This window comes from Homarus americanus, unplaced genomic scaffold, assembly GCF_018991925.1.
Source record: "Homarus americanus isolate GMGI-L3 unplaced genomic scaffold, GMGI_Hamer_2.0 scaffold20930, whole genome shotgun sequence".
Lineage (NCBI taxonomy): Eukaryota > Metazoa > Arthropoda > Malacostraca > Decapoda > Nephropidae > Homarus > Homarus americanus.
The window spans coordinates 8898183-8912095 of NW_024748502.1; the positions used below are offsets into that span (position 1 = coordinate 8898183).

General features: G+C 36.7%; 1 protein-coding gene across 1 annotated transcript in view; it reads left to right on the forward strand.

Annotated features, from left to right (window-relative positions):
* LOC121880307 (fatty-acid amide hydrolase 2-like) overlaps positions 1-13913 on the forward strand; it is a gene marked incomplete at its 5' end in the record, with an annotated part of 288336 nt that overhangs the window by 238334 nt on the left and 36089 nt on the right. Inside the window, 1 exon segment of the mRNA XM_042387464.1 lies at positions 7534-7704. Coding sequence (XP_042243398.1) covers positions 7534-7704 — 171 coding nt within the window.

Consider the following 13913-nt stretch of genomic DNA (forward strand, 5'->3'; position numbering starts at 1 on the left):
GGAAAGGTTGTGGGTATGTCCTGGGGAGAGTTGTGGGTGTCCTGGAAAGGTTGTGGGTGTGTCCTGGAAAAGGTTGTGGGTATGTCCTGGGGAGAGTTGTGGGTATGTCCTGGAAAAGGTTGTGGGTATGTCCTGGAAAAGGTTGTGGGTATGTCCTGGGGAGAGTTGTGGGTGTGTCCTGGAAAAGGTTGTGGGTATGTCCTGGGGAGAGTTGTGGGTATGTCCTGGGGAGAGTTGTGGGTATGTCCTGGGGAGAGTTGTGGGTATGTCCTGGGGAGAGTTGTGGGTATGTCCTGGAAAAGGTTGTGGGTATTGTCGCGATCCCACTACCCTTTATACCTGGGGAGTGAAACCTACCCCAAGTTATTAACAAATAAAGGAATAAATAGGGAACACGGCAATAATTATCCCCACAAAAAACCTACTCAACTAAATGTACTTGAATAAGTATGAACAAGTTGAAATAAGTGAATCATAAAAGGGAAGATAATTAATTAATTCAATTTATGTTCTAAAGGGAGTAATGACTAGCAAACAAGAATTTAAGGGAATAATTAATTGTATATTAAAATAAGAGTGATGCCGGAAGGGTGAAAATATGCCGTAAGGAGTTAGACCAAACCAATATTACTTAACATTACTATATTACACAGACATACGAAATATATATATACAACAATCCCTACAAAATGATTATTCCTACCAAACAGGAGATTCCTTACCACCAGGATCCCTTCCTAGGCCTGACTAAACGTGTCACTAATACCTGATACCCCAAGGGCATTGCAGAAGACTGAACAAGGCACTAGACAAGGGTCAAGGCTAGAGAACGAATGGACACGTCTCCCCTATGCCACGGTTTTTCGCTACTGCGGAAGCGTGGGCACGCCGAGGAGCGCGTCTCATATCACGTGATCCAGGACATTTGCTGGATATTTTATATAATTAATTAATACTACTCTTGAGTTGACTTAACAGAGTAAGAAAATGATGCATATTAATAACATACATAAATATATAATTAACCTAAGTAACTAAGAACAATAATACAATAAGTACAATTAATAAGTTAATAGCTTGTATGAAATGTAGGCGTGAACATATGCCTCACGCTATGCGATTTCCCGAGCGCTCAGGCACGTGACAGTATGTCCTGGAAAAGGTTGTGGGTATGTCCTGGGGAGAGTTGTGGGTATGTCCTGGGGAGAGTTGTGGGTATGTCCTGGGGAGAGTTGTGGGTATGTCCTGGGGAGAGTTGTGGGTATGTCCTGGGGAGAGTTGTGGGTATGTCCTGGAATAGGTTGTGGGTATGTCCTGGGGAGAGTTGTGGGTATGTCCTGGAATAGGTTGTGGGTATGTCCTGGAATAGGTTGTGGGTATGTCCTGGAATAGGTTGTGGGTATGTCCTGGGGAGAGTTGTGGATGCTCCCAAGAATGTCTGTGGGTAGTTTTAAAGTTGCCGGCATTTTCACGGCTAGGACAGGGAGCCATTCGTTCTAGAGACAGTAATTTCTTTTACCTGTATTGTAAGTATATGTGTGTGTGTGTAGACACACACATATACAATACTACAGGTAAAAGAAATAATTGTCCTAAGGACAAACACATAAAGGGAATATACATTTCTTTGTACACAATTAAAAATGTGAGGAACTCGAGTAAATCATCAACTAGGACCTTTGTAAAGAGTGATGTTACATCAAAACTGACCAGTTTAAAATCATAATTAATGTGTAAGTTATTGAGTTTATCAACCAGATCCATATTATTCTTAATATTAGAGTTAGAAATGTTGCCAACTTGGGGGCTTAGTAAAGAACCTAGCCATTTAGACAACTTACAAGTGATTGAACCAACTGAGCTGATAATGGGTCCTGCTAGGTTATTTGGCTTGTGAGTCTTGATAAGACTGTACATATATGGCAGTGGAATTAGAGCATGACTGTAAATTACCATTCCTAGACTGTCTGATCCACAGAGTAGGTAACACCTTTAAGTTCAGTATTTATAGGAAACCTACTAATGTGTGTTCATATATTCATTATTATTCTGCCCAACATAATAGAGTCAAACAGTCAGTATTCTCATCAATGTTTTTACGCGCCCTACGAATATGCAGTCCGGAATTCATTGATGAGGAATATAAATAAATTTATAATATTGGTTTGAACATAAAATACCCAAGGTCTTTTATAGACAAATGCCGTAACATCGCTAAGAAATCTTTTTATAGAACTGATCCTAAGCCTCTTCATGACAATAAGAATCTCTTAGTATTACCTTTTAACAAAATTTTCTCTTCAATACCTCTACAACTGCAATCCTGGAATGTAAATGTAACATTTAGTAATTCATGCACTGTAAAACAAATGTTAATTAAGAACTCCCCCAGCAATGTAGGTGGCTGCATTTACAAGGTTCCTTGCAAGGAATGTAATATATTCTACTTAGGCCAGACGGGAAAAGATCTTGTAACTAGACTTAAACAACATAAATATAGTGTTAGGACAGGCCAGGAATCCAATGTTCGGTTCATTCATATGAGAGATAATAAGCCTTGCATTGACTGGGATATTGCCTCCTCAATATTACCTTGTAATTCAATTGTCAGTAGGAAAATTATAGAATCTAGTCTCGTTAAACATACCAAATTTGTCAACATGAATTTGAATAATGGCAAGTACATATTGGACAATTTTGTGATTAAGAAGATTTGTAACCAGGTGAAAGGGTTGGGTCACTACCTTATGGCCGGAATTTGGTGGACACCTGCTGTCCCCAGGGACTTGACCTCACTTTCCTTTGTCAATAATTACACCTTAGTCTGTACCCACCCCTGAAGATATGAATTACACGAAAGTGCTTGGGAACTTCATGTTTTCTTGTTTCCAATTTGGTTATCAGCATATACAGTGATACCTTGCTTTACGCGGTCAATTGAACCCACAGAGGCACGAGTAAAGTGAACAACAGAAAATATGGGATTAATTGTAATAGAGACTGGGCCGACCCCCAAACTCCACTTTTTCCCGACACAATACTTACGTTTTAGTAAAAATAACATCTTAACTTTATGATGGTATGCACACACACATAATATAGAAGAGAAATATCAATAAGAGAATAATATACTGTACCAGGTAAAAGAAAAATCAAGGTTTAACACATATGTCATAGTAGGTTAGGTTAGAAAAAATCAAGGTTAGGTTTAACACTTACGTTAGTAGAAGAGATGGGTCGGCTTACGGGAATGGAGGCTGGTTCTGAGGCAGAGGGCAGGCTACTGGCCCTCAGGTGAGTCACCATCACTGCCATTCACTCTTATCAGGGCCTCCCTGACAAATCCCTCAAAGTCACCATCACTGTCTCTGTCACTATCACTGGCTTGCTGGCTTGGGCTGGCTGTGGTGGGTTGCGGGCGAAGAACTCGGTAATGCTTTGTTGATGGCTAGTGTTGATGTTGTCGTGATACACCTTGATGTAGGGCTCCGTAGTCTGCAACAGCTGGGTAGTGAAGACTTCATACCGGTTATCGTCAGGGTCGTCGGAAAGGAGGAGCTTCAGTTTCTCTACACACTCGATGGCACCCCTTACATTACCATGCAATAACTTGTGTTCTTCTCGGGATGACGCACCGCCTGTCTCTTCACTGACGTCATCATCTTCTAACATCTCGTCGGCAGTCACTTCAGGATCTCTGATCACCTCCAGGATGTCGTCGTTGGTGGTCTCGGAGAAGCCTTTAGCTGTAACACTCTGCGCAGCTTCTCTGGCAAGGTCCACTGCTACTGCAACAGTCTGAACCTCACCAGTCACAGATTGACTCTGCCTCCCACCTGGGATACCTTGCAACACATGTCTCCATGCGTGACGAACCGTTGCTACAGACAGCAGATCCCATGCCTCCACCAAGAAGTCCACAGCTTTCTTGACATTGAATTTCCTCCAAAAGTGTTTCACAAGTACTTCTTGCTCTGCCAACTCTTGTTCCTCGTCCTCTTCGGTCTTGCTATCGGTGTCACCCAGGTTGCGCAACTCATCCTTGGTGTTGGTATAGTCGTTCAGGAGCTTAAACTTCTTTGCAGAGACTGCAGCTTTCACATTGCAGATTAATTCTTGGTCCATGGGCTGGATTAATGACATAGTGTTGGGAGGAACATTCTGTTGCTCACAGAATTTCTTCACATCGGGAACGAAAGAGTCATCAAACCAGGAGAGGCACAGAGTAGAGAACATCCACGCCTTACGTGCGGTCAGCCAGTGGACATTTAGCTTGGTCATGTCCATGTTCTTGTAGGCGTGCGGCTTGCAGGCTGTGTGGATCACCGATAACTTGAGCTTACAGGTACCGGAGGCATTGTTGGTAAACAGGACGGTGATGTGCTCCTTCTGCAACTTCCGGTCCCGACACTTGCTGGCAGTCTTGACAACGAAGGTCTTGGAAATTAGCTTTTTCCAAAAGAGACCAGATTCGTCCTTGTTGAACACCTGGTCATCGGTGTACTGTCCTTCCTCCATAATCTCACGTAAAAACGGAGGAAATTCCCTAGCCGCAACATGGTCAGCACTCGCTTCTTCACCACCAGTGTTAATGTTGGTGATCTTGTTCCTCTTCTTAAACCTCTGCAACCACCCAGAGGAAGCATTGAAGGGTTTGGGCTCTGCAATTCCCATCTTACGTGACACTGCTGCTTACAGTTCACGTGCGTACTCCTGAACTGAGCGCATGTCGACCGCCATGTTCCGATATGTCCGATATGTCATATGACGTCACCGGTAACGCAACAAAGACATACACTGCGTAACCTACTCGCGCCACTTACCCAACATGGCGGGATGGCGGGAGGTTTGAATCCAAAAATGGCGCGGCGCGAGATGACCGCCAGCCGCTCTCCATGTAAAAGAGTAGATGCACCGCGTAAAGTGAACATTCCGTGCCTGGCGGGGTACAGCGTAAACGAAGAAACGCGAAAAAAAAAAACTGCGTAAAGCGGAGTAATACTGTACATGGATCACGCGCACCTACAGTGATTTATTTGCATTATACAGTATATAAATTATTCTTTCATTTGCAGTGGAAATGGGGTGGGGGGATATATGGTCTCATATTACCGACCTTCTGATGCAATGTCAGGTCATCCTTTTTTGCGGTTGGGGATTAGTGTGTCTCATGATGTAACTAATAATGTTTTATATCTTATCACTACTTTAACACTGTATTCTTGGCTGATTGTGTCTTGTACAGTAATATAAGACACAGTAATATATGGTACACAAACACTCGCAACTGCTATGCGCGGTAGCATATGTAGTGTTTACACAAACAGTGTTAATTTACAGTAAAATTACACAATTTAATCGCTGTTTATGTCTTAACACAACTTTAAAACAGTATTCTTGGCTGATTATGTCTTGGTCCAGTAATGTACAGTACTGCACAACATAAAATTTATGCAAAAACAGCAGTGAGCAAAAGGTCAACCTTGTAGAATGGCTGCGAACAATGAACTAAGCATGCCTTGATGCTATGCTTGGGAGAATAATCTGTGAGATGCATGAGCCTATCACAGGCATCCCATGCAGTCACATGACAGCATTAGCCAATCAAAGCGTGAGGACCTGGGAGCATGATGCAATCTTTTGTCATTTTCCGGAACCTTTGCCCCCAAGCCTGGAGCAGAAAAATTTGGATAGTTTCTGGAATTTTCTTGGAATTTTTTCAGAATTATGCTTTATTTCATCCTCAGAATTTGTTTGCAGTCCTTGAAAGAAAATTTTTGGCAAGTTTTTTGGAATTTTCTCAGAAAAGGTGCCTGATTTTCAACCTCGGAAACTCTTTCACAGACCTGGTATGGAGAAAGTCTTCCAGGAAAAATTCTGAGCCGATATCATTTCCGGATAACGGGTAGTTCACTGTATTTCAATGCATAATGGTGTTGCGAAGTTTTGTTAGCGGCAACACGTGAGCTGTTCTGTGGTAACTCTACCAAGCATGTGTCACTATACTCCTAACATAAAGAACTACATTTCTTCATTTTTTTCATAAATATGTAAAAAAGTTCAGATAAAATTCCTGTAAATTTATTTCTCATTATTTATCTAACTTCTATGACATTTCTTGAGAATACAGTATCAAAATTTCTTATAATTAAAAATTTTCTCTGACATGGCAACACTGATCATTGCAGTGGTGAGTGCACACAGGCAGGGAAGCTGCCAGATGTATGACAGTGACAATGTCCATATCTAGACGGCAGTACACAATTTTAACGTAAAAAATTTTCACCATGCTTTTTTTGAGTATGAAGATTCCTAGGCGATAAACTCTTCCTTATGCGTATATGCATATGAAAACCCAGAGAGTGTTAATTTAGTGGGTTATGCTTAGTTTTACAATAATATTGCTTTGAATTTAGATGAGTTATTGTGCCAATTTTAGGTTAGAAATTGTGTTTTCATTAGCCATGCTAATGTGCTTAATTATTGCACTTAATTTACCCAGGATACTTCTTAATTTAACAAAGGTATTGCTCCAAATTAGTTAGGCTGCATCTCCAAATTTAAGTTGATTTTAAGGCTTAGTTTAGTCAAGTTCTTATGCTTCATTTAGTTAGGGTCTGTGGAATGGGATGATGAGCCAAGAGGGGTTTACAGTAGTGTGTATTAGTTGATAATCTCTCTTCCCTTTCTTTTCTCCGCAATGTTGCTTCACTCTCTCTCTTTTTACAGGTACTTTAATGGGCAATGTTCGATGGATTTGGCATCCTGTGTACCGCCGGCAAGGCCGTGGGCTCGTAACTCACGTCTTGCCCGCGGTGCCCATCGTTTCTCTGTGGATGTCAGTCACACTAGAATAACCCGTTATAGTACATCCTTCTTTCCTCACACAGCCAAACTGTGGAATGCTCTGCCTTCTTCTGTGTTTCCTTACTCTTACAATCTGTCTCACTTTAAAAAGCTGGTTTTCCGGCATCTTCGTGGGGTAGATTAACATACCCTTTTTCTTTTCTGTTTTTAATTTCTTTTTACTCTTATATTTTCGCCCCCCTAGGCCCCTCTGCTGGTCATTGGCCTGTGCCCGGGTGGGCTATTCCCCATAAAAAAAATATAAATATATATAAATAAACAGCAGTGACACGACAACTCCGGTCTTGGCTGATTTGCTTGCATGTTGAGTAATTTGATGTTAGTATAAATTTTGCAGTCAACACCTCCTGGGTCTGATGTCCGTTGCAACAATCACTCAGTGGTAACTATAAACCAGTGCTACCAACTTAATGTATGCCATTACTCATCAGTGTTCTTCAGAATTTTTTATCTGGTATGTCATATTGTATAACTCTGTAAAGGTGCAGAACAAAATTTGTTGACTGTTCATTAGGCAGATTTTTAGTGAGTAGACTCATGTTGGATGTGTACTATACAGTAGATGTCAGATGTATCATGATGCATGCTGGGGTTATGGAATTAAGGCATAGCTGTTTTATACCATGTTCTATTCCTGTTTTTTATTTGATCTTGATATATTTACAGGGAGAGGTCAACATTTGGTTCGAGTCTGTTAAGTGGTGTTTTAGACTGTCTAAGCACACACTGCCAGGCCTGCTACTGGGAGTATTTGAGAAGTTCAACAATTATAGTAAACGTTTAGAAAACTTCCCCAAGCTCCTCACCATGTGTGCTGATCTCAGGAGTGAGCTCAAGGTAATGCTATAGTTTTATTTCATATAAAAGAGTAATATACCAATTAATTTATGAAAAAATGTCAAATAAACTAAACTTCTTCCAAAAAAAAAAAGTGTACAGTATTGTATATGATATACAGTATTGTATTTTGATATACAGTATTGCATATGATATACAGTATTGTATATCATATACAGAATGTATTGAATATGATATACAGTATTGTATATGATATACAGTATTGTATATGATATACAGTATTGTATATCATATACAGAATGTATTGAATATGATATACAGTATTGAATATGATATACAGTATTGTATATGATATACAGTATTGTATATGATATACATTATTGTATATGATATACAGTATTGTATATGATATACAGTATTGTATATGATATACAGTATTGTATATGATATACAGTATTGTATATGATATACAGTATTGTATATCATATACAGAATGTATTGAATATGATATACAGTATTGAATATGATATACAGTATTGAATATGATATACAGTATTGAATATGATATACAGTATTGTATATCATATACAGTATTGTATATGATATACAGTATTGTATATCATATACAGTATTGTATATGATATACAGTATTGTACAGTGGTCCCTCTGTTAATGAACACAATTGGATCCAGAAGGTCGTTCGTTAACCGAAACCGTTGTTTCAATGGGATATTGGGTAATTGGTTCCAGCTCACCGAAAAGTACATTCAAAGTAAAAAAAAAAATGCAGTAAAGTACACTTGCTTTGAGGTGTGTATGTAGAAGGCCCCTGGTTGATAATAATGATGGGAATTAGAAGTGGGGTTGGAGGAGAAGGGAGAAGAGAAGGAAGTGGGGATGGAAGAGAAATCACCCCATGCTTCATGCCGTCATTTCACCAATAAAATTTTAAGTTCACTAGGTGTAATTCAAGATTATTTTCTTTAAGTCAACACTGCACTGCACTATATATTGTCAATATGTTAAATAAATTTCAGAATGACCAATAATTGTACTGTAAAAATGTAAAAATACTCTGTGTTCAAGAGACCCACAAGCAAGATGTTTCCTCCACTGAACAGAGGCACAAACTGACGCCTTGGTGGGTGAGTGAAGTGGCTGATGAGCGCACCAAAAACTAGTTCCCTGTACTGCAATTATGTTAAAAAAGTGTTAAAACGACTAATAATTTTAAAATAAAACTTGGAAAAATATTGAATAAAACAACCTTCTTGATATTTACTCCAATGGAAACGAATATAAGCCCTAGAACCGATTACTGTATTGGCGGACTAATCTACCAGCTGGTGAGCAAGCCAAAACATGTTGACATGTTTTCGTAAGAATTTCATTAACCAAATTTTTGTTCGTTAACCGAATTGAAGGTTCTTATGGAAGGTAATTCGTTAACCGAAATTTCGTTACCCGAGGGACCACTGTATATGATATAAAGTATTGTATATGATATACAGAATGTATTGAATATGATATACAGTATTGTATATAATATACAGTGTTCCCTCAGTTAACGAACACAATTCGTTCCAGAAGGTCGTTTATTAACCGAAACCATTGTTTCAATGGGATTTTGGGTAATTGGTTCCAGCTCACCGAAAATTACATACAAACAAAAAATAAATGCAGTAAAGTACACTTACTTTGAGGTGTGCATGTAGAAGGCTCCTGGATGATGATGATTGGAATTAGAATTGGGGTGGAGGAGAAGGGAGAAGAGAAGGAAGTTAGGGCGGAAGAGAAATCACCCCATGCTTCATGCCGCCGTTTCACCCATAAAATTTTAAGTTTACTTGGTGTAATTCAAGATTATTTTCTTTAAATAAACACTGCACTGCATTATATATTGTCATTAAGTAAAATAAATCTCAGAATGACCAATAATTGTACTGTAAAAATGTAAAAATAGTTTATGTTCAAGAGACTCTCAAGCAAGATGTTACCTCCACTGAGCAGTGACACAAACTGACGCCTGCTGGGTGAGTCAAGTGGCTGTTTGGCGCGTTAAAAACTAGTTTCCTGTTCTTCATTTACACACAATTGCAGGGTCTCAATTCTTTCTCTTATCATTGACAACACAACATACATATATCGTTTCTCACTTTTGATCTTTTTTTCATTTTTGTATTTATAGTTCTTTATTTTTTTAAATTATTATTATTATTACAGTTACTGTATTATTGTCATAATTATTTTATTATTTTATTTTTGTTTGTTTTATCATAAATTTTATTTATTATGAATTATTATGACTATTATTTATTATTATTGTTATTATTGTTATTATTGTTGTTATTATTATTATTATTATTATTATTATTATTATTATTATTATTATTATTATTATTATCATTACAGTAGAAGTCCAAAAATCCGGACTGCTTGGGGATTGGGTCGGTCCGGATTTTCGGATTTTCCGGATTCTCAGGCAGTACTTTTAAAATTCAAATTTAAGGAGGAATAAAGAAGAGATGAACAGGTACATTTTGATAGTTTATTCATTAGCAATTATAGCATGCTTCATTTATCAAAACGAGCAGTTTTAATGAAAAAGCTGTGAATTCTAGAATTTTTTTCTTTGCCTTTTTTATATCATAAATTGTAGACTTTCCAATGTCGTATGTTTCCATTAGAACAGTATTGCTCACACCACGTACTAGTTTCTTAATTATTTCAAGTTTGTCACTCAATTTCAACGTGTTCTTCTTTCTCTTCACACAACGAAGTTTATCTACTTTAGGAGCCATTATTATGGGCTTGTACAGTAATCTGTAAATGGAAAGAGTAGGACTCAAAATATTGTTATATTACAATACAATGGTATTCTATTCATACTGTGCTTGATATAATGCATTCACGGAAATGTAATATTTTTGCTAAAATGACGTACGTATTACAGCGGAAAGTGGGATCAAATCGTGACGAAAACAATGACTTTCGCTTTCTTTCGTTCAAAAGATGTTACCGTAATCGCTTTTCGAATGGTTTAGTTAAAAAACTGTTGTACTGTATTACAATAGTATTCTATCCTAAATGACTTGAATAAATACTATGATACTATATTTCTGAATATTTTCATTAAAATCCATCAAAATCATTTTCTTTGTCATCGTCTGCAGCACCAAACTGCTTCTCCCAGTCTCTCCTTGAACAGGGCTAAAGGGTACGTATTTTTCGAATCGTTTTCAGTTAAAAAACTATTACATCACACGTATATTTTACCTAAACTGCGCCTGAATGAATATATTCTCGGAAATAAATAGTAGTTTTGCTGAAACGTGATGTATTTCAATGTAAACTAGGATAAAATACATGACGAAAACAAAAGACTTTACCTAAGCTTCCGATGTTCTGGAGATGTTACTCGTTTTTTTAATAGTTTTCGGTTAAAATTCTGTTATATTACAATGATATTCTATTCATACTGTGCTTGATATAATACATTCACGGAAATGTAATATTTTTGCTGAAATTACGTATGTATTAAAGTGGAAAGTGGGATAAAATCGTAACGAAAATAATGACTTTCGCTTTCTTTCGTTCAAAAGATGTTACCGTAATCGCTTTTTGAATGGTTTAGTTAAAAAACTGTTGTATTACAATAATATTCCCTCCTAATTGACTTGAATAAATACTTGAATGGAAATATACAATATTTTTGTTGAAACTACCCGCGTTTCAGTGTAAAGTGTCGTAATAATAAATGGTAAACAATTTGCCTTCGGCACTCGTGTTTCAGTTTATAGGACGTAGAGCGTTTTTACTGAAGGTTTTGTTGTTCCCTTACCCTCAAAAACGTGGGTCGAACTATAAACGAGGAATATCATAAATTAACGATTTCTTGGTCAAAAAAATCAGGGTCGACCGATAAACGAGGGGGGGGTTATAGATGAGTATATACGGTATGTTGTCACAGTTTGATTGCTCGTTTTAAAGTGGCGACCATGTGGTCGCTTGTTGTCGCTGTGCAGCTGTGGCGCTCACACATGCGCACATACACACAAAAGCCCGCTAAAAAAAATAATAATAATAATAATAATACAGTGAGTTCTGCTATAACGCGAATTTGTTCTAACGCGATTTATGAATTAGGAACGATATTTGTATAACGCGAATGCTTGTTTGCTATAACGCGATTTTTGCTTACTATTTCTCCAATTTTGTGGTACAGTGGGGTATGCTATAACGAATCTAATTGGTTCTAGAACCTTGTTCGTTATAGCATTCATTCGTTATAGGATTAATCCGTTCCAGGCCCCCAAATACAACCACTTAACACTGAAAAATATAATATAAAATTGTAAAAATTGTAAAAAAGTGCATAAATATGCATCTAAACCCCTGAAATAAAGAATATCATTAATATTTGTAATAAAAAAACAATAAATTAGAAAAAAAAAAAAAAATTAAATAATGTGAATATAGTAAAGAAAAATATCAACAAGAAGCGTTCTGGTGATAGAATTCCCGGTGATGATCGTAAAAGAAAGGATATAACACTTGAAGAGAAGCTCGATTTTATCAACCTCAAAATCACCCTTCTCCCCCATCAAGTAAAGTGTTACATTTACTGTATGATTTCATTATTAGATATGAATGTAACATTTATTTAGACTGTGCTATCCTTTGTGTTAGGCTAACTACTAAATTTTTTCGATTTCGAGTAATCTGCACCTAACCCTATTTTCTCCATAAGCCCTGTTATTTCTATTACGCGATTTTCTATAACATGATATTTTACAAGAACACAATTATCGCGTTATAGCAGAACTACCTGTAATTAGTTTTCCAAAAGTCCGGATTCTCGGGTGGTCCGGATTTTTGGACTTTTACTGTATTATTATTATTATTATTTATTATTATTATTATTATTATTATTATTATTATTATTATTATTATTATTTATTATTTATTATTTATTATTTATTATTATTATTATTATTATTATTATTTATTATTTATTATTATTATTATTATTATTATTATTATTATTATTATTATTATTATTATTATTATTATTATTATTATTATTATTTTCGCCCCCCAGGCCCCAATGTAGGTCAGTGACCTGTGTCCGGGTGGGCTAGTCCCCGTGAAAAAAAAAAAAAAAAATTTCGTTAACCGAGGGATCACTGTACAGTACTGTATATGATCTACAGTATTGTATATGATATACATAATGTATTGTATATGATATACAGTATTGTATATGATATACAATATTGTATATGATATACAGTATTGTATATGATATACAGTATTGTATATGATATACAGTATTGTATATGATATACAGTATTGTATTGTATATGATCTACAGTATTGTATATGATATACATAATGTATTGTATATGATATACAGTATTGTATATGATATACAATACTGTATATCATATACAGTATTGTACATGAATTACAGTATTGTACATGATATACAGTATTGTACTGTAATACCCCGATTTACGCAGTCAATTGAACCCGCGGACGTTCTCGTAAAATGAGAAACGCGTAAATAGAATAACAGAACATATGGGATTAATTGTAATAGAGACTGGGCCGACTCCCAAACTCCACTTTTTCCGACAAAATACCGACACAATACCTATGTTGTAGTAAAAATAACATCTTAATTTTATGATGGTATCCACACACAATTAATATTTAAGAGAAATACAGTTGCAAGGTTAATGTCCATTCAAATAATGGACTCAACTCCCCCACTCTTCCCACGCTCGCTGGCTCTTCCCTCTCTGAGAAATGTTTGGGTGAAAACACTAGATTTTAAGGTATAGTAATAAATAATACCTCAAACTAAAGTTAGGATAATGTAATTGACATTGCTGGATCCTTGCAAGACTAGGAATATTTTGAATATGAATGTCATATATTTTTCTACAAAAGATAACATATTTGCTCTGTGTAAGCAAAATTCTTACATTAGATCTAAAATTTGTATGTCTAATGCAAAATCCATGATGTTTATATTCAAAATCATCGTCATATTGTAAGAATTCCAGCAATGTAAATTATATTCTGGCCGGGTAATTTGTATGAATTTTATGAGCTAAAACAAATATCTTCAGTAAATAGAAAAAATATACTTCACCCAAACACTATTTGTCAATCAAAATACCCCACCTCCGGCTCCCCCCCCTCTTCCCACGCTCGCTGTGTCCCTCCCTCCCTCCCTACCC